At 47.8% G+C, this 22,425-nt stretch overlaps 1 protein-coding gene across 4 annotated transcripts in view; it reads right to left on the reverse strand.

The window, feature by feature from the left end:
* The window catches only part of LOC134966241 (leukocyte receptor cluster member 8 homolog), a 126,843-nt gene that overhangs the window by 52,989 nt on the left and 51,429 nt on the right, over positions 1-22,425 (reverse strand). For all 4 annotated transcript variants that reach the window (XM_063942821.1, XM_063942820.1, XM_063942822.1 and 1 more), the window contains exon 5: positions 18,610-18,720. In XM_063942821.1, coding sequence (XP_063798891.1) covers positions 18,610-18,720 — 111 coding nt within the window. The remainder of the gene's footprint in view (positions 1-18,609; positions 18,721-22,425) is intronic.

A 22,425-nucleotide genomic window follows, 5' to 3' on the forward strand; every position in this document is an offset into this window, starting at 1 on the left:
CACATAACCAGTTTCAAGGTCACTCTCCAACACCCTGCCTTGGCCATCTCTAGCCTGCTCGCCTCATATCACCTATCTTACCTCTCTCCCTAGATTGTAAGCTTCATGGAGCAGGGCCCTCTTCGCTCACACTTCAACTACAGCCCTCACCTACCCAGCAGCAATGGATGGTGCTGCAAACTAATTGTGGTGCCTTATAAATAAAATTTAACATCATCATCCTGGAGTATAATAAAATGGTGGATTTAAAAACATGCAACTCCACCACAGTATAACAAAAAGAGAAATAAGAACAGACAGGATTTAAATGTTTTTTATTAAATCAATGAAGGGGGCGGGGGGAGTTGGGGTTTCAGTGGTACTTTGGGGAATGGAGGCTCATTCTGCAGTTTGGTCACTTTACATTTTACGATAGTACAGTAGGAATTGTTTTGCACTGCAGCTACCACTAGGGGGCACAGAACTGAGCAATTCAACTTTTGCTCTGTTTAGAGTCACGCCCATTAGCCGCGGGTGTGAAATTTCTTCTCGCAGCCTCCTGAACTGCGAGTAGAAATGTATGCAAAGTCTGGCTTAGGTGCCCAGACAGGAGTTTGAGCGCTCTAACCAGGGTTTAGATGGGATTAGCAGCTACGTGAATTTAAGTGCGATCATCGTGGTAAAAAAAATAAATATATAATATAATATAAAGTCCAGAGGTGAAGCGCACACACTTAAAGGATGTTAGAAGGGTGCCGTGTCAATTGTTATTGATACCATAGTTCCCAATGCTTACCCTGAAAGGGTTTAGACAAAAGGAGACCAGCACACCACCATATGAAAAAATATGAAAAACATTTAAATGAATCAGTAGCATTATCAGGCCTTTTGAATAAAGTTTTTAGTACTCATCATGAGGCTTTCAGCAGTATTCAAGCACACACAAATTCTGCAAAGTCCGGCACTCACCACAAGGTACCCAGGTTTATGTTGCTGCGGTGCCCTCCCGCTGAGATTGTAACTCAAAAATACACCGATATCCAATAAGGCGGCACTCTGGAGTCTAAAAAGTAGTAAAACCAAAAATAGGATTTTAAATTACCCGCCGGTAAATCCTTTTCTCGTAGTCCATAAGGGATATTGGGGAGACTTAGTACGATGGGGTATAGATGGGGTCCAAAGGAGCCGATGCACTTTAAATGTAGTCACTGGGTGTGCTGGATCCTCCCCTCTACGCCCCCTCCCACAGGCAGTTATAGGTAAAACAGTGCCCGAAGGAGAAAGGACATATGAGAGAAGGACATAACAACAAGGAGTGGTGAGATTTATATACCAGCACACCACGAACATACAGCAACGGCTGGTAACAGCTGAACAGTTAACCAAAGAAGAGACAACCTGCAGAAAAGTCACCGCACTGAGTCGGGCACCCAATATCCCTTATGGACTATGAGAAAAGGGTTTTCCAGTTGGTAATTAAAATGCTATTTTCGCTAGCATCCATAAGGGATATTGGGGAGACTTAGTACGATGGGGATGTCCCAAAGCTTCCAGAAAGGCCGGGAACGTGCGGAGACTGCTGCAGCACCGCCTGTCCAAACTGGGTATCCTCTTTGGCTAGGGTATCAAACTCTTAGAACTTCACAAAAGTGTTCTTCCCCGACCAGGTAGCAGCTCGGCATAGTTGCAAGGCCGAGACTCCACGGACAGCTGCCCAGGAAGAGCCCACTGATCTTGTGGAGTGGGCCTTCACAGACTTAGGAACAGGTAAGGCTGCCGACATAGGCCTGTTTGATAGTAAGCCTAAGCCAACGAGCAATGGACTGCTTCGAAGCAGGACAACCATTTTCTGTGCATCAGAGCATGAACAAGGAATCCGTCTTTCTGATCCAAGATGTACGCTTGACATAGATCTTCAAGGCTCACACAGCAACCAATGCCTCCGGAGGAGCAGGAGTGTCAAAACTGGATGGAACCACAATAGGTTGATTCAGGTGAAACACAGAGACAACCTTTGGTAGGAATTGTTGCGTAGTCCTGAGCTCCGCTCTGTCCTCGAAAAAGAACAAGTATGGACTTTTACACGATAAGGCCCCCAATTCTGAGACACATCTAGCAGAAGCCAGGGCCGGTAACATCACTGTCTTCCACGTGAGGTACTTGTCTTCTACCGTCATCAGAGGTTCAAACCAGGAGGACTGTAGAAATTACAACCCCACATTCAAATTCCCAGGGTGCCAAAGGCGGCACAAAAAGAGGTTGTATGTGGAGTACCCCTTGCAAAAAGGTTTGAACATCTGCCAACACTGCCAATTTCTTCTGGAAGAAAATAAAGCGCTAAAATCTGGACCTTAAGGGAACCCAGACGTAAGCCTTTATCCACACCAGCCTGCAGGAAACGTAATAAATGTCCCAAGTGGAACTCTGCAGGTGGATACGTGCGTTCCTTGCACCAAGAAACATATCTCCTCCAGATAGAATGGTAGTGTTCTGATGTCACAGGTTTCCTGGCCTGAACCATGGTAGCAATGACCTTGTTGGAAAGGCCCTTGTGAGCTAGGATGTTCTGCTCAACCTCCATGCCGTCAAAAGAAGTCACTGTAAGTTCAGGTAGACGAACGGTCCTAGTTGAAGAAGATCGCTTCTTAGTGGTAGAGGCCAAGGGTCTTCAACAGACATGTCCAGAAGATCCGTGTACCATGCCCTCCTAGGCCAATCCAGGGCAATCAGAATTGCCTGGACTCCTTGGTTTCTAATTCGCTTGAGCACCCTTGTGAGCAACAGAATCTGAGGAAACAGGTAGACCAGCCGGTAAGGCCAAGGTGACGTCAGTGCATTCACTGCCCTCGCCTGAGGGTCCCTGGTTCGTGAGCAATACCAGTGAAGCTTATTGTTGAGTTGAGAAGCCATCATGTCTATCTGTGGGCAGCACCACCGGTGGATGATCTGCTGGAACACCTGATGGTGGAATCCCCTCTGTCCCGGGTGGAGATCGTGACGACTCAGGAAGTCCGCTTTCCAGTTGCCCACACCCAGAATGAAGATTGGCAACATTGCTCTTGCATTTCTTTCCACCCAGAGGAGTATCTTTGACACCTGTCGCATGCAGGCTCTGCTTTTTGTCCCTCCTTGCCGACCGATGTACGCCACTGCTGTGGCGTTGTCCGACTGAACTTGGATCGCGTGATCCGTGAGCAGAGAAGAGGCCTGAAGCAGAGGATTGTAGATCGCCTGAAGTTCCAGAATGCTGATTGGAAGGAGGGTTTCGAGGGCTGACCACCTGCCCTGTAACTGTGCCCCTTGGGTGACAGCTCCCCATCCTCGCAAACTTGCATCCATTGTGAGGAGGGTCGAATCCTGAATCCCGGCCTTCCAGTAGGTTGGAGGACTGCAGCTACCATAGGAGGGAAATCCTGGCCTGAGGTGACAGCCGAATCATCTGGTGCATCTGCAGATGTGAACCGGACCACTTGCTCAGGAGATCCAATTGAAATGTCCTGACATGGAACCTCCCATATTGGATCGCCTCGTATGAGGCGACCATCTTCCCAAACAATATGATGCACAGATGGATGGATGGATACTCGAGCCTGTCGGAGGACCATGCGGACCATCTCCTGAAGTGTTCTCGTTTTGTCCTCTGGGAGGAACACCTTCTGAGCCACCGTATCCAGTAACATCCCCAGGAACTTGAGCCGTTGAGGCTGCTCCAGGTGGGACTTCTGTAAATTGAGAATCCACCCATAGCGTGACAGAAGTTGGATTGTGTAGTTGACATGGAGCAATAAAAGCTCCCTGGATCTTGCTTTTATCAGAAGATCATCCAGGTAAGGGACAACATTAACCCCCTGAACCCGGAGTTGGAACATCATCTCCGCCATCACCTTTGTGAACATCCTTGGAGCCGTGGACAGTCCAAAGGGTAGTGCCTGGAATAATAATAAGGGTTCTAGGACTTCAGATTCAAAATGGGCCGTAACAAGCCGCCCGGCTTTGGTACCAAACACAGGTTGGAGTAATATCCCCTGCCCCGCTGTGGTATCGGTACGTGTAGTGTCCTGAATGTGCTTGAGGAGAGTCACAATAGTGACCAGAGGCATAGCCCCGGAGAGGCCCTCCTGAATCTGAGTAGCCCACGTATAAATGGCATAGGTCATCCAGCAACCAGCTATGACCGGCCTATGCGATACACCTGCTGCCATGTAAATAGATCTGAGTGTAGTCTCTATTTTTCTGTCCCCAGGATCGTTCATGGTAAAGGATCCCGGGGCAGGCAGCACCGCCTTTTTGGACAGTCGAGACACTGATACATCAACCCCCGTGGGTTCTTCCCAGAATTTCTTACCTTCAGGAGCAAAAGGGAAAGTGCGCAAAAACTTATTTGACACTTGGAATTTTTTCTCTGGATTTTTCCAGGCCAACTTGAATAGGTCATCTAACTGCAGAATCAGAGAAAGTGACATTAGGCTTGTTTTGTGTAAAGAAAATCGACTGCTGTGACAGTGTCCTCTAGAGGGAGCTTTAACACGTCCCGTATAGCCAGAATGAGGGGTTCAATACCCTGAGCAGAATTGGAATCCCCACTAATGGGATCTAAGTCCTCCTCATCCTCCTGTAGATCGTCCTCTCAATCAGAGAGTAGGGCAGGGAAACCACTTTTCTGTGGACCTGCATGAGAGATGGAGGGCTGTGTAACATCTGCCCTAGCAGCTAAGTCTGCAACAGCCTGTTGTAGTAGCTGAGTTTTCTGAACATTAGCAGTGAGTTGTGATGTGGCATAGACTACAGATTTTGTGTTTACCCATGTTTAGAGTAATCACAATGACATACACACAGACAGTAATACTGATCAAGCTTGCCCTTACTGTATGTAAGAGGAGACACAGAGAAAGACACCAGCACACCCCTAGCTGCACAGCCCCAGTGAGGCTGTCCGCTAACTAATCACAGTGAAACACTAGTAATTTCTGTTCTGCAGAGGACACTGATTGTGTACAATAGCAGCTCTCCCCCTTTGCTACACCCTGTACCAGTTTTCCAGCATGTCTTGGGAGTCAGGAAAGCTGTGTGTGCTGTTTGCTGCTGTAGTAAGCAGAGGAAGGCGCCAAAATGCCTCTGGCCCCGCTCTGAGGTAGCCGCGCCCGCGATCAGCTGCACTTTGAACCAGGTGCCCCCATCTTGTACTCACCACAGACGTCACCTTCAGGCTAGTGTTAGGGGTGTGCGGCATGCTGCGATTGTGACAGCCAAGGTGCAGTGGCCTGCTGAACAAACAACCTCTCAGGACGGTGGTCCTGCAGCGGGGAAGCGGCTCTGCACCTCGCAAGGCCGGTGACCATCGTCCCCCTAACTCCCACGGTACAGGTATGCTGTTGCCCAAACAGCATACAGAAAATAATAAAAGTTTAAAAGAAATTGAAGTAAACTCTCTAAAGCTCCAGAGATGTGCATCATCTCCTGAAGGCACTTTTTTCTAAACTGCCTGTGGGAGGCGGCATAGAGGGGAGGATCCAGCAGAAATTTAAAGTGCACCGGCTCCTTTGGACCCAGTCTATACCCCATCGTACTAAGTCTCCCCAATATCCCTTATGGATGCTAGAGAAACTGTGTTTATTGCCAGCGTATCGGGGTCTAATCACTCCATCATCAGGACACAGGACAACTAAAACAGTGCACAAACACATCTATAAATACCTGTCAGCAGGCCTCTCCCAACCCCCAGCCGCTGCCCGGTTTCCAAACTTCCGGCTGAGCTCCCGCTCACGTGACTGGAAGTGACGTCACTCGGGGGCGGTCAGCTGACGCTGGTGTGTCTGTTACCAAGGGAACCGATCAACATACTCGGTATCCCTGTGCCCGCTGCTGTCCTGCATTATAAAGATTTCCACAAAACCACACATATTCTAACAGTGCAATACATACAGTAAACTAACTGATCAACCAATATAAGAGACTCTCCTCTTTAGGGGTCAAAATGTTAAATACAGCGGTGCTTGCATAGTAAATTACGTGTCACACATATGGGCATATTACAAAAACCTTCCCTAAGATATATACACAAATGTAAACACTCTCAGATGCAGGTCTTTTTTTATATAACTCACTATTTTACGCTATCTCCTAACATAAGGGTAAAATTATGAGGTCTTATGGTCCTTATAACCCAGGATCCTATTAAGAAAGCTCACTGCTACAAACATCTTATTAACCCTAGCTGTACCTTTAACATCTTGATGGGTGCGCTTTGTATAAAAACAATCTATGTTGTTATAATTAGCCACCAATCTAACGGCTATTTATAATGATTTTACCATGAACTATTTCTCTAATATTTATAGGGTTTTATGTCTTATGTCACTCATGGCAGTGCATCTTTGTTGAATAAACAGCAATGGATTTGTATTAAGAACACAGAGAATTTGATCAAATTGTTTATAAGCAATTCCCTATTAAAAAAAAAAAGTAAGCCTTATTATTCATTAAGGCCTCTGGGACTTAAGGTATCTAATATTAGGATCCAGCGAGTTTACAACTGCAGGAGTTTCTTCGCCCGGTCACTACCCCTTATAGTCAGTAGTACCCGATCTATGATTCTGTATCGGAGTGTTGCAAGGCTATGATGTGCCCAGGCAAAATGCCTTGCAACTGGCTGCTCGCTAGAGCCTGAATTAATTGCAGCTCGAATAGCTGACCTGTGTTGGGTCATGCGCACTTTAAATGAGTCACATCTGGACAAGTTCGTGCCAGTATCCCTGGGTCATAAATCTCATTTCCCAGGGTTATAGACTGGAGTTCCAGGAGCTCCCACCTCACAGATTCTTCAAATCAGGCTTACAGGTTTCACAGGAGGCAAGTAGAACTTTACAGGACGCCATTCAGAAACTGGTGCAGACTCAGGTCATTGTTCCAGTTCCACCTCATCTGCAAAACAAGGGGTATTGTTCCAACTTGTTTGTAGTACCAAAACCGGACAGTTCTGTAAGACCAATTTTGAAGCTCAACCGTACTTAAGAGTGTTCAAATTCAATATGGAGTCTCTGGGATTTGTGATCTCAGGTTTGAGAAAGGGGAATTCCTAGTGTTTCTGGATATCAAGGATGCGTACCTTCACATTCCGATCTGGCCGCCTCATCAGGCTTATCTACGGGTTGTCCTGCAGGACTGTCACTCCCAGTTCCAGGCCCTGCTCACGGCTCAGATGGTGTTCACCAAGGTGATGGCAGAGATGATGTTTCTCCTCCGCAAACAGGGAGCGAACATAATTCCGTACCTGGACGATCTTCTGAGAAAGGCGCCGTCCAGGGAGAGGTTGTTGGACAGCATTGCCCTCTCAACCTGAATTCACGCAAGACCTTTCCAGCTCGATCTGTTGGACAAAAGGTCCGGATCACATCTTCACATGCACAAAAGGATCAGTCTGTGGCCAGGATTTCTCTTCTGTGGTGGCTTAAGACTTCTCACCTAATCGAGGGTCGAAGGTTCTGGATTCAGAATTAGACTCTGTTAACCACAGACGCAAGCCTCAGAGGTTGGGGAGCAGTTTCAGGGAAGATGGTCAAGTCAGGAAGTCATCCTTCCAATCAACATTCTGGAACTCAGGGCTATCTACAACGCCCTTCTGCAAGCCTCATATCTTCTTTGAGATCAGGCCATTCAGGTCCAGTCGGACAATGTGACGGCGTTAACGTGCATAAACAGATAGGACAGAACGAAAAGCAGAGCAGCAATGTCAGAGATTTCAAGAATTCTCCTCTGGGCAGAAAAACATGCTGTGGCGTTGTCAGCAGTCTTAATTCCGGGAGTAGACAACTGGGAAGCAGACTTCCTCAGCAGACATACCCAGCAGGCACGACCTGCACCCGGGGGAGTGGGGTCTTCAACCGGAGGTGTTCAGGTGCTTGACACGTGGTTGGGATATCCACAAATCGACATGATGGCCTCTCGTCTCAACAAGAAGCTCAAGCGTAATTGTTCCAGGTCGAGAGACCCACAGGCAGTGGCGATAAGACGCTCTGATGACTCCTTGGGTCAATCAGATGGTGTACGTGTTTCCTCCACTTCCTTTGATCCCAAGAATTCTCAAAAGAATAAAAAAGGAAAAGGTTCAAGCAATACTCATTGCTCCTGACTGGCCAAGAAGGGCCTGGTACGCGACCTTCTAGAGATGCTCCTCAAAGATCTGTGGCCTCTACCTCTCCGAGAGGATCTTCTGCAACAGTGCCCGTTCGTCTATCAGGACTTACCACGTCTACAATTGACGGCATGGAAGTTGAAAGGCTGGAGAGGGGTCCCTCACAAGTTCATCCCGACTATGATCCAAGCCAGGAAAGGGGGTAACATCTAAACATTACCACCGTATTTGGAAGAAGTATGTCTCTTGGTGTGAGCAGAAAATATTCTGCGGTGGAATTTCTTCTGGGACGTTTTCTGCTTTTTCTGCAGTCAGGTGTGGATGTGGGCCTACGTCTGGGCTCTATAAAAGTCCAGATTTCGTCCTTGTACATTTTCTTTCAGAAACAATTGGCTTCTCTCCCTGAGGTCCAGACGTTCTTGAAAGGTGTTCTGCACATCCAATCTCCCGTTGTGCCTCCCACGGCACCTTGGGATCTCAATTTGGTGCTGCAGTTCCTCCAATCGGACTGGTTTGAACCGTTACAGGAGGTAATTATAAAAAAATCTTACGTGGAAGACAGTCACACTGTTGGCCTTGGCTTCAGCAAGACGTGTGTCGGAGCTGCAGGCGTTGTCTGACAAAAGCCCCTATTTAATTTTCCGTGAAGACAGAGCTGAACTTAGAACTCATCAGAAATTTCTTCCTAAAGTGGTGTCTGCGTTTCACATCAACCAACCGATTGTGGTTCAGGATGTTACCGACACCTCTGCTACTTCAAAGTCTTTGGATGTTGTGAGGGCTTTGAAGATGTATGTAAAGCGAACAGCTCATCACAGAAAATCATACTCGCTGTGCGTTCTTTATGATCCCAATAAAATTGGGTGTCCTGCTTCAAAGCAGTCCATTGCACGCTGGATCAGGCTCACTATCCAAGCATGCTTATTCCACGGCAGGATTGCCTGTTCCAAAATCTGTACAGGCCCACTCTACTAGGTTGGTGGGTTCTTCTTGGCCGGCTGCCCGGGGTGTCTCGGCTTTACAGTTCTGCCGAGCAGCCACTTGGTGAACACATTTGCCAAGTTGTAGAAGTTCGATACTTTGATCAAACTGAAGGTCCTCAGAGGCCAATCAGTTCTGCAGGAACCTGAGCACTCTCCCACCAGGTTTGGGAGCTTTGGTACTTCCCCATGGTACTAAATGGATTCCCACTATCCTCTAGGACGTAAGAGAAAATAGGATTTTAATTGCCTACCGGTAAATCCTTTTCTCGTAGTCCGTAGAGCAGGCCTGGCCAACCTGTGGCTCTCCAGATGTTGTGAAACTACACACCCCAGCATGCCCTGCCACAGTTTTAGCATTCCTTAATAGCAAAACTGTGGCAAAGCATGATGGTACTTGCAGTTTTACAACACCTGGAGAGCCACAGGTTGGCCAGGCCTGCCGTAGAGGATACTGGGCGCACGCCCAGTGCTTCATACTTCCTGCACTGTTACTTGGTTAAGTATTGTTGTTTGGTTCACCTGTTGCTGTTTTCAAGATTGGTTAGCCTGGCTTTCCTCTTGTTTGTGTGTGCCGATTCGGAATCTCACCACTATCCTTTTATATCCTTCTCTCAAAGTATGTCCGTCTCCTCGAGCACAGTTTCCTAGACTGAGTCTGGTAGGAAGGGCATGAAGGGAGGAGCCAGCCCACACTATCAAATTCTTAAAGCGTCCATGGCTCCTAGTGGACCCTTCTATACCCCATGGTACTAAAAGGATTCCCAGTATCCTCTATAGACTATGAGAAAAGGATTTACCGGTAGGTTTTTGAAATCCTATTGTTTGTAGCAGTGAGCTTTCTTAATAGGATCCTGGGTTATAAGGACCATAAGACCTCATCATTTTACCCTTATGTGAGGAGATAGCGTAAAATAATGAGTTATATAAAAGAGACCTGCATCTCAGAGTTTTTAGATTGGTGTACATATCTTAGGGAAGGTTTTTGTAATATGCACACATGTGTGACACGTAATTTACTATGCAAGCACCGCTGTATTTAACATATTGACCCCTAAAGAGGAGAATCTGTTATATTGGTTGATCAATCAGTTTATGTATTGCACTGTTATAATATGTGTGGTTTTGTGGAAATCTTTATAATAGAGGACAGGAGCGGGCACAGGGAAACCAAGTATGTTGAACTGTTTCCTAGGTAACAGACACCAGCGTCAGCTGAACGGCCCTGAGTGACGTCACTTCCGGTCACGTGAGCGGGAGCTCAGACGGAAGTTCGAACATCGGGAACCGGGCAGCAGCGAGCGGCTGGGGGGTGGGAGAGGCCTGCTGACAGGTATTTATAGATGTGTTTGTGCACTGTTTTAGTTGTCGTGTGTCCTGATGACGGGGTGATTGGACCCGTTGGCAATAAACACCGTTTTGGTTTTACTACTGTTGAGACTCCAGAGTGCCACCTTATTGGATATCGAGACACACAGATAGATAGATATATCTATAGATCAGGGCTGTAACTAGACATTTTAGCGCTGTGCGCAAGAAACGGCATTGGCGCGCCCCCCCCTTAACGTAATCCGCCGGCAGTGTGTGCCATAGGCGCGCGCAAAAAATATAGGGGCGTGGCTTCACGGGAAAGGGGTGTGGCCACAAATTAATACCAATTCATATAATGGTGCAAAGTAGTATCCATTATTCAAATTACGCCGCACAGTAGCGCCACTACACCAGGTCCCCTTCTTACACATTATGGCAGACAGCGTCCCCTTTTTTGCACATTATGCCAGAGAGCGTCCATTACGGCAGACAGCGTCCCCTTTTTTACACATTACGGCAGACAGCGACCCTTTTTACACATTACGGCAGACCGTGTCCACTTTTTTTTTTTTTTTTACACGTTACGGTAGACAGCGTCCTTTTTACACGTTACGGCAGACAGCGTCCCTTTTTTACACGTTACGGCAAACAGCGTCCCTTTTTACACATTACGGCAGACAGCGCCCCCTTTTTACACATTACGGCAGACAGCGCCCCCTTTTTTAGACGTTACGGCAGACAGCATCCCCTTTTTACACATTACGGCAGACAGTGCTCCCTTTTTTTTTTTTTTTTTTTTACACATTATGGCAGACACCGTCCCCTTTTTACACATTACGGCAGACAGCGTCCCCTTTTTACACATTACGGCAGACAGAGTCCCCTTTTTACACATTATGGCAGACAGAGTCCCCCTTTAACACAGTACGGCAGGCAGGGAATCAGGGACTGAAAGTGAGGGTATCATTGAAAAAATAAGAATTTACTCACCGGTAATTCTATTTCTCGTAGTCCGTAGTGGATGCTGGGAACTCCGTAAGGACCATGGGGAATAGCGGGCTCCGAAGGAGGCTGGGCACTCTAGAAAGATTTATGACTACCTGGTGTGCACTGGCTCCTCCCACTATGACCCTCCTCCAAGCCTCAGTTAGGACACCGTGCCCGGACGAGCAGACATAATAAGGAAGGATTTAGAATCCCGGGTAAGACTCTTACCAGCCACACCAATCACACCGTACAACTCGTGATACTATATCCAGTTTGACAGTATGAAAACAACTGAGCCTCTCAACAGATGGCTCAACAATAACCCTTTAGTTAACAATAACTATATACAAGTATTGCAGACAATCCGCACTTGGGATGGGCGCCCAGCATCCACTACGGACTACGAGAAATAGAATTACCGGTGAGTAAATTCTTATTTTCTCTAACGTCCTAGTGGATGCTGGGAACTCCGTAAGGACCATGGGGATTATACCAAAGCTCCCAAACGGGCGGGAGAGTGCGGATGACTCTGTAGCACCGAATGAGAGAACTCCAGGTCCTCCTCAGCCAGGGTATCAAATTTGTAGAATTTTGCAAACGTATTTGCCCCTGACCAAGTAGCTGCTCGGCTAAGTTGTAAAGCCGAGACCCCTCGGGCAGCCGCCCAAGATGAGCCCACCTTCCTTGTGGAATGGGCCTTTACAGATTTTGGCTGTGGTATGCCTGCCACAGAATGTGCAAGCTGAATTGTACTACAAATCCAGCGAGCAATAGACTGCTTAGAAGCAGGAGCACCCAGTTTGTTGGGTGCATACAGGATAAACAGCGAGTCAGATTTTCTGACTCCAGCCGTCCTGGAAACATATATTTTCAGGGCCCTGACAACGTCTAGCAACTTGGAGTCCTCCAATTCACTAGTAGCCGCCGGCACCACAATAGGCTGGTTCAGGTGAAACGCTGACACCACCTTAGGGAGAAATTGGGGACGAGTCCTCAACTCTGCCCTATCCATATGGAAAATCAGATAAGGGCTTTTACATGATAAAGCCGCCAATTCTGACACTCGCCTGGCTGAAGCCAAGGCTAATAACATGACCACTTTCCACGTGAGATATTTCAGATCCACGGTTTTAAGTGGCTCAAACCAATGTGATTTTAAGAAACTCAACATCACGTTGAGATCCCAAGGTGCCACTGGAGGCACAAACGGGGGCTGAATATGCAGCACTCCTTTTACAAAAGTCTGAACTTCAGGTACTGAAGCTAGCTCTTTTTGAAAGAAAATCGACAGAGCCGAGATCTGTACTTTAATGGAGCCTAGTTTTAGGCCCATATCCACTCCTGCTTGCAGGAAATGCAGAAATCGACCTAGTTGAAATTCATCTGTTGGGGCCTTATTGGCCTCGCACCATGCAACATATTTTCGCCATATGCGGTGATAATGCGTTGCCGTAACATCTTTCCTGGCCTTAATAAGCGTAGGAATGACTTCTTCCGGAATACCCTTTTCCTTTAGGATCCGGTGTTCAACCGCCATGCCGTCAAACGCAGCCGCGGTAAGTCTTGGAACAGACAGGGCCCCTGTTGTATCAGGTCCTGTCTGAGCGGTAGAGGCCACGGGTCCTCTGAGAGCATCTCTTGAAGTTCCGGGTACCACGCTCGTCTTGGCCAATCCGGAACCACGAGAATCGTGTTTACTCCTCGCTTTCTTATTCTCAATACCTTTGGAATGAGAGGCAGAGGAGGGAACACATAAACCGACTGGTACACCCACGGTGTCACTAGAGCGTCCACAGCTATCGCCTGAGGGTCCCTTGACCTGGCGCAATATCTTTTTAACTTTTTGTTGAGACGGGACGCCATCATGTCCACCTGTGGTTTTTCCCAACGGTTTACCAGCATCTGGAAGACTTCTGGGTGAAGTCCCCACTCTCCCGGGTGGAGGTCGTGTCTGCTGAGGAAGTCTGCTTCCCAGTTGTCCACTCCCGGAATGAACACTGCTGACAGTGCTAGTACATGATTCTCCGCCCATCGGAGAATTCTTGTGGCTTCTGCCATCGCCATCCTGCTTCTTGTGCTGCCCTGTCGATTTACATGGGCGACTGCCGTGATGTTGTCTGACTGGATCAGCACCGGCTGGTGTAGGAGCAGGGATTTTGCTTGACTTAGGGCATTGTAGATGGCCCTTAGTCCCAGAATATTTATGTGAAGGGAAGTCTCCTGACTCGACCATAGTCCTTGGAAGTTTCTTCCCTGTGTGACTGCCCCCCAGCCTCGAAGGCTGGCATCCGTGGTCACCAGGACCCAGTCCTGTATGCCGAACCTGCGGCCCTCTAGAAGATGGGCACTCTGCAGCCACCACAGTAGAGACACCCTGGTTCTTGGAGACAGGGTTATTAAGCGATGCATCTGAAGATGCGATCCGGACCACTGGTCCAACAGGTCCCACTGAAAGATTCTGGCATGGAACCTGCCGAAGGGAATTGCTTCGTAAGAAGCCACCATCTTTCCCAGGACCCGCGTGCAGTGATGCACTGATACCTGTTTTGGTTTCAGGAGGTCTCTGACTAGAGATGACAACTCCCTGGCTTTCTCCTCCGGGAGAAACACTTTTCTCTGGACTGTATCCAGAATCATACCCAGGAACAGTAGCCGTGTCGTCGGAACCAGCTGTGACTCTGGGATATTCAGAATCCAGCCGTGCTGGTGCAGCACTTCCTGAGATAGTGCTACTCCCACCAACAACTGTTCCTTGGACCTCGCTTTTATTAGGAGATCGTCCAAGTACGGGATAATTAAAACTCCCTTTCTTCGAAGGAGTATCATCATTTCCACCATAACCTTGGTAAATACCCTCGGTGCCGTGGACAGTCCAAACGGCAGCGTCTGAAATTGGTAATGGCAATCCTGTACCACAAATCTGAGGTACTCCTGGTGAGGATGGTAAATGGGGACATGCAAGTAAGCATCCTTGATGTCCAGGGATACCATGTAATCCCCCTCGTCCAGGCTTGCAATAACCGCCCTGAGCGATTCCATCTTGAACTTGAATTTCTTTATGTATGTGTTCAAGGATTTCAAATTTAGAATGGGTCTCACCGAACCGTCCGGTTTCGGTACCACAAATAGTGTGGAATAATAACCCCGGCCTTGTTGAAGTAGGGGTACCTTGATTATCACCTGCTGGGAATACAGCTTGTGAATTGCCGCTAGCACCGCCTCCCTGTCTGAGGGAGCAATCGGCAAGGCAGATTTTAGGAACCGGTGGGGTGGGGACGCCTCGAATTCCAGCTTGTACCCCTGAGATACTATTTGCAGGATCCAGGGATCCACCTGTGAGCGAACCCACTGATCGCTGAAATTTTTGAGGCGACCCCCCACCATACCTGGCTCCGCCTGTGGAGCCCCACCGTCATGCGGCGGACTTGGAAGAAGAAGCGGGGGAGGACTTTTGCTCCTGGGAACCTGCAGTTTGTTGCAGCCTTTTTCCCCTACCTCTGCCTCTGGACAGAAAAGACCCGCCTTTTCCACGCCTGTTTTTCTGGGTCCGAAAGGACTGAACCTGATAAAACGGCGCCTTCTTAGGCTGTGAGGGGACATGGGGTAAAAATGCTGACTTCCCAGACGTTGCTGTGGAAACTAGGTCCGAGAGACCATCCCCAAATAATTCCTCACCCTTATATGGTAACACTTCCATGTGCTTTTTTGAATCCGCATCTCCTGTCCACTGGCGAGTCCATAAGCCTCTCCTAGCAGAAATGGACAATGCACTTACTTTAGATGCCAGCCGGCAGATTTCCCACTGTGCATCTCTCATATATAAGACTGAGTCTTTTATATGGTCTATGGTTAACAGGATCGTGTCTCTGTCTAATGTGTCAATATTTTCTGACAGTTTATCTGACCACGCAGCGGCAGCACTGCACATCCAAGCTGACGCAATAGCTGGCCTAAGTATAATGCCTGTGTGTATATACAGACTTCAGGATCGCCTCCTGCTTTCTATCAGCAGGTTCCTTGAGGGCGGCCGTATCCGGAGACGGTAGTGCCACCTTTTTAGACAAACGTGTGAGCGCTTTATCCACTCTAGGGGGTGTTTCCCAACGTGACCTATCCTCTGGCGGGAAAGGGAACGCCATTAGTACCTTCTTAGGAATTACCAATTTTTTATCAGGGAAAGCCCACGCTTCTTCACACACTTCATTTAATTCATCTGATGGGGGAAAAACTACGGGTAGTTTTTTCTCTCCAAACATAATACCCTTTTTAGTGGTACCTGTAGTTATATCAGAAATGTTTAACACCTCTTTCATTGCCTCAATCATGCAGTGAATGGCCTTAGTGGGCATCAGATTTGACTCATCGTCGTCGACACTGGTGTCAGTATCAGTGTCGACATCTGGGTCTGCTTGAGGTAGCGGGCGTTTTAGAGCCCCTGACGACCCATGCGACGCCTGAGCAGGCACGAGCTGAGAAGTCGGCTGTCCCACATTTGGCATGTCGTCGATTTTTTTATATAAGGAGTCTATACGTGCACTCATTACTTTCCATAAGCCCATCCACTCAGGTGTCTGTCCCGCAGGGGGTGACATCCCTTCTAAAGGCATCTGCTCCGCCTCCACATCATTATCCTCATCAAACATGTCGACACAGCCGTACAGACACACCGCACACAAGGAATGCTCCGAATGAGGACAGGACCCACAAAAGCCCTTTGGGGGGACAGAGTGAGAGTATGCCAGCACACACCAGAGCGCTATATAATGCAGGGACTAACTGAGTTATGTCCCCTATAGCTGCTTTAAATATTATATATATATATATATTGCGCCCAAATTTAGTGCCCCCCCTCTCTGTTTTTACCCTGTTCTGTAGTGTAGACTGCAGGGGAGAGCCAGGGAGCTTCCTCCCAGCGGATCTGTGAAGGAGAAATGGCGCCAGTGTGTCTGAGGGATAGCTCCGCCCCTTTTCCGCTGCCTATTCTCCCGCTTTTTTCTGGATTCTGGCAGGGGTATTTTCCACATATATAGCCTCTGGGGCTATATATTGTGGTATTTTTGCCAGCCAAGGTGTTTTTATTGCAGCTCAGGGCGCCCCCCCCCCCAGCGCCCTGCACCCTCAGTGACCGGAGTGTGAAGTGTGCATGAGGAGCAATGGCGCACAGCTGCAGTGCTGTGCGCTACCTTGGTGAAGACTGATGTCTTCTGCCGCCGTTTTTCCGGACCTCTTCTTGCTTCTGGCTCTGTAAGGGGGACGGCGGCGCGGCTCCGGGACCGAACACCAAGGACTGGGCCTGCGGTCGATCCCTCTGGAGCTAATGGTGTCCAGTAGCCTAAGAAGCCCAATCCGGCTGCAAGCAGGCGAGTTCGCTTCTTCTCCCCTTAGTCCCTCGCTGCAGTGAGCCTGTTGCCAGCAGGTCTCACTGAAAATAAAAAACCTAAAACTATACTTTCTTTCTAAGGGCTCAGGAGAGCCCCTAGTGTGCATCCAACCTCGGCCGGGCACGAAATCTAACTGAGGCTTGGAGGAGGGTCATAATGGGAGGAGCCAGTGCACACCAGGTAGTCATAAATCTTTCTAGAGTGCCCAGCCTCCTTCGGAGCCCGCTATTCCCCATGGTCCTTACGGAGTTCCCAGCATCCACTAGGACGTTAGAGAAATAGGGAATTAGAGAAAGAGAGAGAGGGTGTCAGGGAGAAATGAATGAGAGGGGAGAGAGAAGCAAGAGAGAGTGTCAAAATATAGAGAGAGGAGCAAGATAGAGTATTATGGAGAGAAAGAGAGAATGGCAAGGTCAGTCAGAGAGAAGATGGGGGGGAGCCAGCATTAGACAGTTACCAACAACAGCACACAGCCACATTCCTCTCTGATGGGGTTGGGCTCTTCACGGAATTAAGCTCCGCACCCTAAAAACCCGCGAATTGCGGCACTTGGGGAGGGGGGGGGGGGGGGGGATTGGTTCCAGGATAGAAGTTTAGTAGTCGGACCCCAACCCCCTTTTCCCGGCTTGCGTGTATAGAGAGGGGAGGTACAGGTCAGCCCGCAGCGAAGCACAGAGAGACCAATCATACCCGGGGCAGGATGGGGAAGGGGAAAGGTCCTCTCCTCTGGTTGACCGGACGGCCACCTCACCTCACTAAGTACCGCCGGCCTGCCAGCGTGAGCGTACTAAATGAGCCAGGCTGACTCATTAGTACTTGGCTGCCTTGTATAATGCTGCGGGCACTTAACTGCAGCTTGCTCTGCGCCCCTACTGTCTGTGCTGCAGCGCGATCGGAGCGGAGAGCTCTGACCACAGCTGGCAGCCAGAGCGCAGCCGCCGTCCACCCGTCAGCTGCACACAAACCAACCATCTGTCCGCTTGGCCCGGCTACAACTTAGTATCATCAGCGAGAGAGGGATGGAGTCAGCGCTCCTCTCCTCGGGCAGAGCTGGCAGACGGCAGGTACCGGTCATCCCAATTAGGGAGGAGGTGAGGTGGCCATCTGGTCCGCTAGAGGAGAGAACCTTTCCCCTTCCCCATCCAGCTACAGTAAATGGCGGTGCTGGCTGGCGGGCGGTAGTGTTGCGTGGCCCGGCGGGTGCCTGCGGAGATGTTTCCACCTCACAGCGCATTGCGCAGTGTGCAGTGCCCCTCTCGCCCATACCTAGTTATGGCCCTGCTATAGATAGATATCTCCATCTAGAGATATCTATCTATATATACAGAGAACCCAGCACTCACCCAAGTAAGCTCACTTATCCTCAACACTTCAATAAATAAATGATGGGGGTTTTGTTAGTGAATTAGCCAATGCACAGAAGCCTGCAAACCGATCGCCAAGGTACCCCACCTTCATGCAGGTCCTACACTATCAGAGTTTTAAAACCGGGACCACTGTTTCACACATCATCTGCTTGCTAGATTTAATGTGCACCTGCCACACACTTTATGGCTTTTAAAAGGTAAAAGCCATCTATCTCTCTGTCTCTGAATTGCGGCTCACAATCTCCTGTCACTTTAGATGGGAGATCAGGCATGCAAAAATAACTAAATGGCCCCCATAGTGTCTAACCCCAGAATCAGCCTCTATACACCAAGGTATCAGGGCCATCCAAGAGGATGAATAAGAATTGTAATTAAGAAATTAAACCTTAAGGTCACACAAATCAATGCAGGACATTATTTCACACAAAAAGCATGGCAAAGTAACAACATAGTAGAAAAGGACATCATCATACCTGATTTAGGCTTCCATAATGCTGGGCGACTCCTTGGGTCTGTGACGTAGGTCCTTGGTAAGTGTGAGACATTCCATACTGTCCAGGATTACCATATCCCCCGTACATATTCTGCAAATGCAGGATTTAATCAGTTTAATACTTGACACTACAGGATCTAACCGAACTTCCAATTTTGTGATACCCATATAGTTGTAATAGGACATGTCCCAAATTTAGCAAGATGACAAACAAGGTTATTAAGAAGCAGAGAGAAAAATAATGATAATCTACTGAAAAGTGAGGTAAGGAAGAACAGTTCACAAAGATATTTAATCATGTGCGTTGGTGTCTAAATAAGCCTAGAACATAAAGTAAAAGAAAAAAAAAAAAAGTTAGTGCATTTTAAATGTTCCAAATATTGCCGTTTTGCAGCCCAGAAAAAGCAGCCAGCACCCTTCCGGAGTATCACACCCCAGTGGTCTAGGATTTAGGTATATCTATGCCTCAGCACAGATGGTTAAAAGCAAACTGACTGAGGAGCTAATTAAGTCACCTGTAGCTAAGCATGTATAAACTTAAAACTTGGACTGTGTTTGAGAACCTCTGCCATAGCCTCAATCCGCATCTGAAACAATCTGGTCATGTGAGGTAATTACATGTTTTGGGGGCACTGTAGTGTGGATCATTAAGGGGTGAATTCAATTGGGAGCAAGGTTTAAAACCTTGCTTAACTCATGCCCAATTTTGGATTACCGCGGGTATGCGCTACACAGTTACCTCCAATATCCAATAACAAAATGGCTCTAAAAAAAATGTAAAAAAAAACCAAAACAAACCACACAAGATAGGTACTCGCCTCTCCAAGGGTTTCTGCGGTTACTGGTGGTCACCCCTTTATCTTCTGACTGGAGAGGGGGCTGCTGGGAGATGTAGTTCTCCCAGTGGCCAGCTCATACACACACACTCGTATAGCTGCAGCGTAAGCTTGTACTTTCCAGCACAATATAGGATTGTGTAGACTGTATATGATAGGCTTACACTGTGCAATTCTATTTCTGCACACCCAACAAGGACCGCAAGGTAAAATATTTGAAGTATGGTGCGGTTGCCTGTACATCTATTCTAATTAAATCGTACCCTTAGTAAACAGAAGGTTGAGCGGGAAAAGCACCCAGCCATCTAGCTATCAGAAAATAAAAGCAGAGAACACAGAATGAAACAAAACATAACTCTTCTTTAACCTTTTTGGACTTCTAAATGAGGAGATGGTCAGAGGGAAGGGAGAAATTCAAAGTTAAATGCTGGAAAGTGTTTTATTTACACATTGGGCGGAATTAATTTGGGGACAGTCCATGCCGGGCGCCCAGTGGATCAATTCAATTATTGCTCCGTTCGGGAACAACTGCCAATTCCAGCATTTCTGCTTGCAGCCCCCCATACTCGCGAGCAGAAATGTGTGAAAAGCGACCTGTCTGGGCAATCAAACAGCACTTTTCATGTAGCTCCCAGCACTTTAGTAGAGTTTAGCCTGTTAACGCTATTAAACTCGGCACTGCAGGGCGTGATCAGCACATTAAAAAATAAATAAAAGGGATATAGGGGGAGACTTTGTTCGATGGGGTATAAACTGGGTCCAAAGGAGCCAGTGCACTTTAAAATTTCTTCACTGGGTGTGCTGGCTCCTCCCCTCTATGCCCCCTCCCACAGGCAGTTATAGGTAAAAATGTGCCCGAAGGAGAAAGGACATATATGAGAGAAGAAAATATGAGAACAAAGAGTGGTGAGATTGAGATACCAGCACACCACAAACATAACGACCAGCAACAACTGGAAACAGCAGCAACAGCTGAACAGGTAACCACAGAAAAGAGAACCTGCAGAAAAGTCACCGCACTGAGGCGGGCGCCCAATATCCCTTATGGACTACGAGAAAAGGATTTACCGGTAGGTAATTAAAATCCTATTTTCTCTAGCATCCATAAGGGATATTGGGGGAAGACTTAGTACGATGGGACACGTCCCAAAGCTTCCAGAACGCGCAGAGAATGCTGCAGCACCGCCTGCCCAAACTGGGTATCCTCTTTGGTCAGGGTATCAAACTTGTAGAACTTGACAAAAGTGTTCTGCCCCGACCGGGTAGCAGCTCGGCAAGTTGCAAAGCAGAGACTCCACGGGCAGCCGCCCAGGAAGACCCCGCCGATCTTGTAGAGTGGGCCTTTAGAGACTTAGGAACAGGTAAGGCTGCCGACACATAGGCCTGTTGGATAGTAAGCCTAATCCAACAAGAAATAGACTGCTCCAAAGCAGGACAACCCTTTTTCTGCGCATCATAGAGCACGAACAAGGAATCTGTCTTGTTTATCCGAGCCGTCCCTTTTACACAGATCTTCAAGGATCGCACAGCATCCAATGCGTCTGGAGGAGCAGAAGAAGCACAACCCGACGGAACCACAATAAGTTGATTCAGGTGAAACGAGGAGACAACCTTCGGAACTGCTGCCTAGTCCGGAGCTCCGCTCTGTCCTCGTAAAAGACCAAGTACGGACTTTCACTTTCAATTCTGAGACACGTCTAGCACAAGCCAGGGCCAGTAACATCACCGTCTTCAACGTGAGGTACATAGTAACATAGTAACTAAGGCTGAAAAAAGACAATTGTCCATCGAGTTCAACCTATTTGTGGTCTCCTATGCAGTCTCATTATAGGACTAGTTATTTTTAGTTAGGACTGGTTAATTTAACTATAATGCGTGCCTACGCACCATAACCCTGAATATCTTTATCCAATAGGAATTTATCTAACCCATTCTTAAAAGGTGTTGACTGAGTCCGCAGTTACTACTCTCTGAGGCAGGGAATTCCAAACACGTATTGTCCTTACTGTGAAAAAACCTTTTTGCCTCAATGTGCAGAAACTCCTCTATCCTAAGCGAGTGACCACGTGTTCTCTGTGGTGATCTTATAGAAAACAGGTCCCTCCCAAGCTCTGTGTATTGACCCCTTATGTATTTGTAGATGTTGATCATGTCCCCTCTTAGTCTCCTCTTTTCCAATGTAAACATGCCTAGCCTTGCAAGCCTTTCCTCGTATTCCAGCGTCTCCATGCCCTTGATTAGTTTGGTCGCCCGCCTCTGAACCTTTTCTAGCTCCAGTATATCCTTTTTGTAATATGGTACCCAAAATTGCACACAGTATTCAAGATGTGGCCTCACTAGTGATTTGTATAATGGGAGTATAATACTCTCGTCCTTTGCATCAATTCCCCCATTGTATGCATGCTAATATCTTATTAGCCTTCTTTGTTGCACTCCTACTTTGGGTACTGCTGCTTAATTTGTTAACTATGTGAACCCCTAAGTCTTTTTCCAGTACAGAATCCCCTAATATTACCCCCATTTAGTATGTAGGTGTAATTTTTGGTCTTGCCCCCACAGTGCATTACCTTACACTTGTCTGTGTTGAATCTCATTCTCCATTTTGTTGCCCATGCTTCCAGTTTAGTTAAGTCGTTCTGAAGAGACTCAGCATCCCCCTCCGTATTTATAACCCTACACAATTTGGTATCGTCTGCGAAAATTGACACCATGCTCTCTAAACCTACTGTTAGGTCGTTGTCTTCTACCGTCAACAGAGGTTCGAACCAGGAGGACTGTAGAAATGTCAACACTACATTTAAATCCCAGGGTGCCATAGGCGGCACAAAGGGAGGCTGTATGTGGAGTACCCCTTGAAAGAAGGTCTGAACTTCTGGCAACACTGCCAGTTTCTTCTGGAAGAAAATGGAGAGACCTGAAATCTAGACGTAAGCCCTTATCCACACGAGCCTGCAGGAAAC

This window comes from Pseudophryne corroboree, chromosome 10 (genome assembly GCF_028390025.1).
Source record: "Pseudophryne corroboree isolate aPseCor3 chromosome 10, aPseCor3.hap2, whole genome shotgun sequence".
NCBI lineage: Eukaryota > Metazoa > Chordata > Amphibia > Anura > Myobatrachidae > Pseudophryne > Pseudophryne corroboree.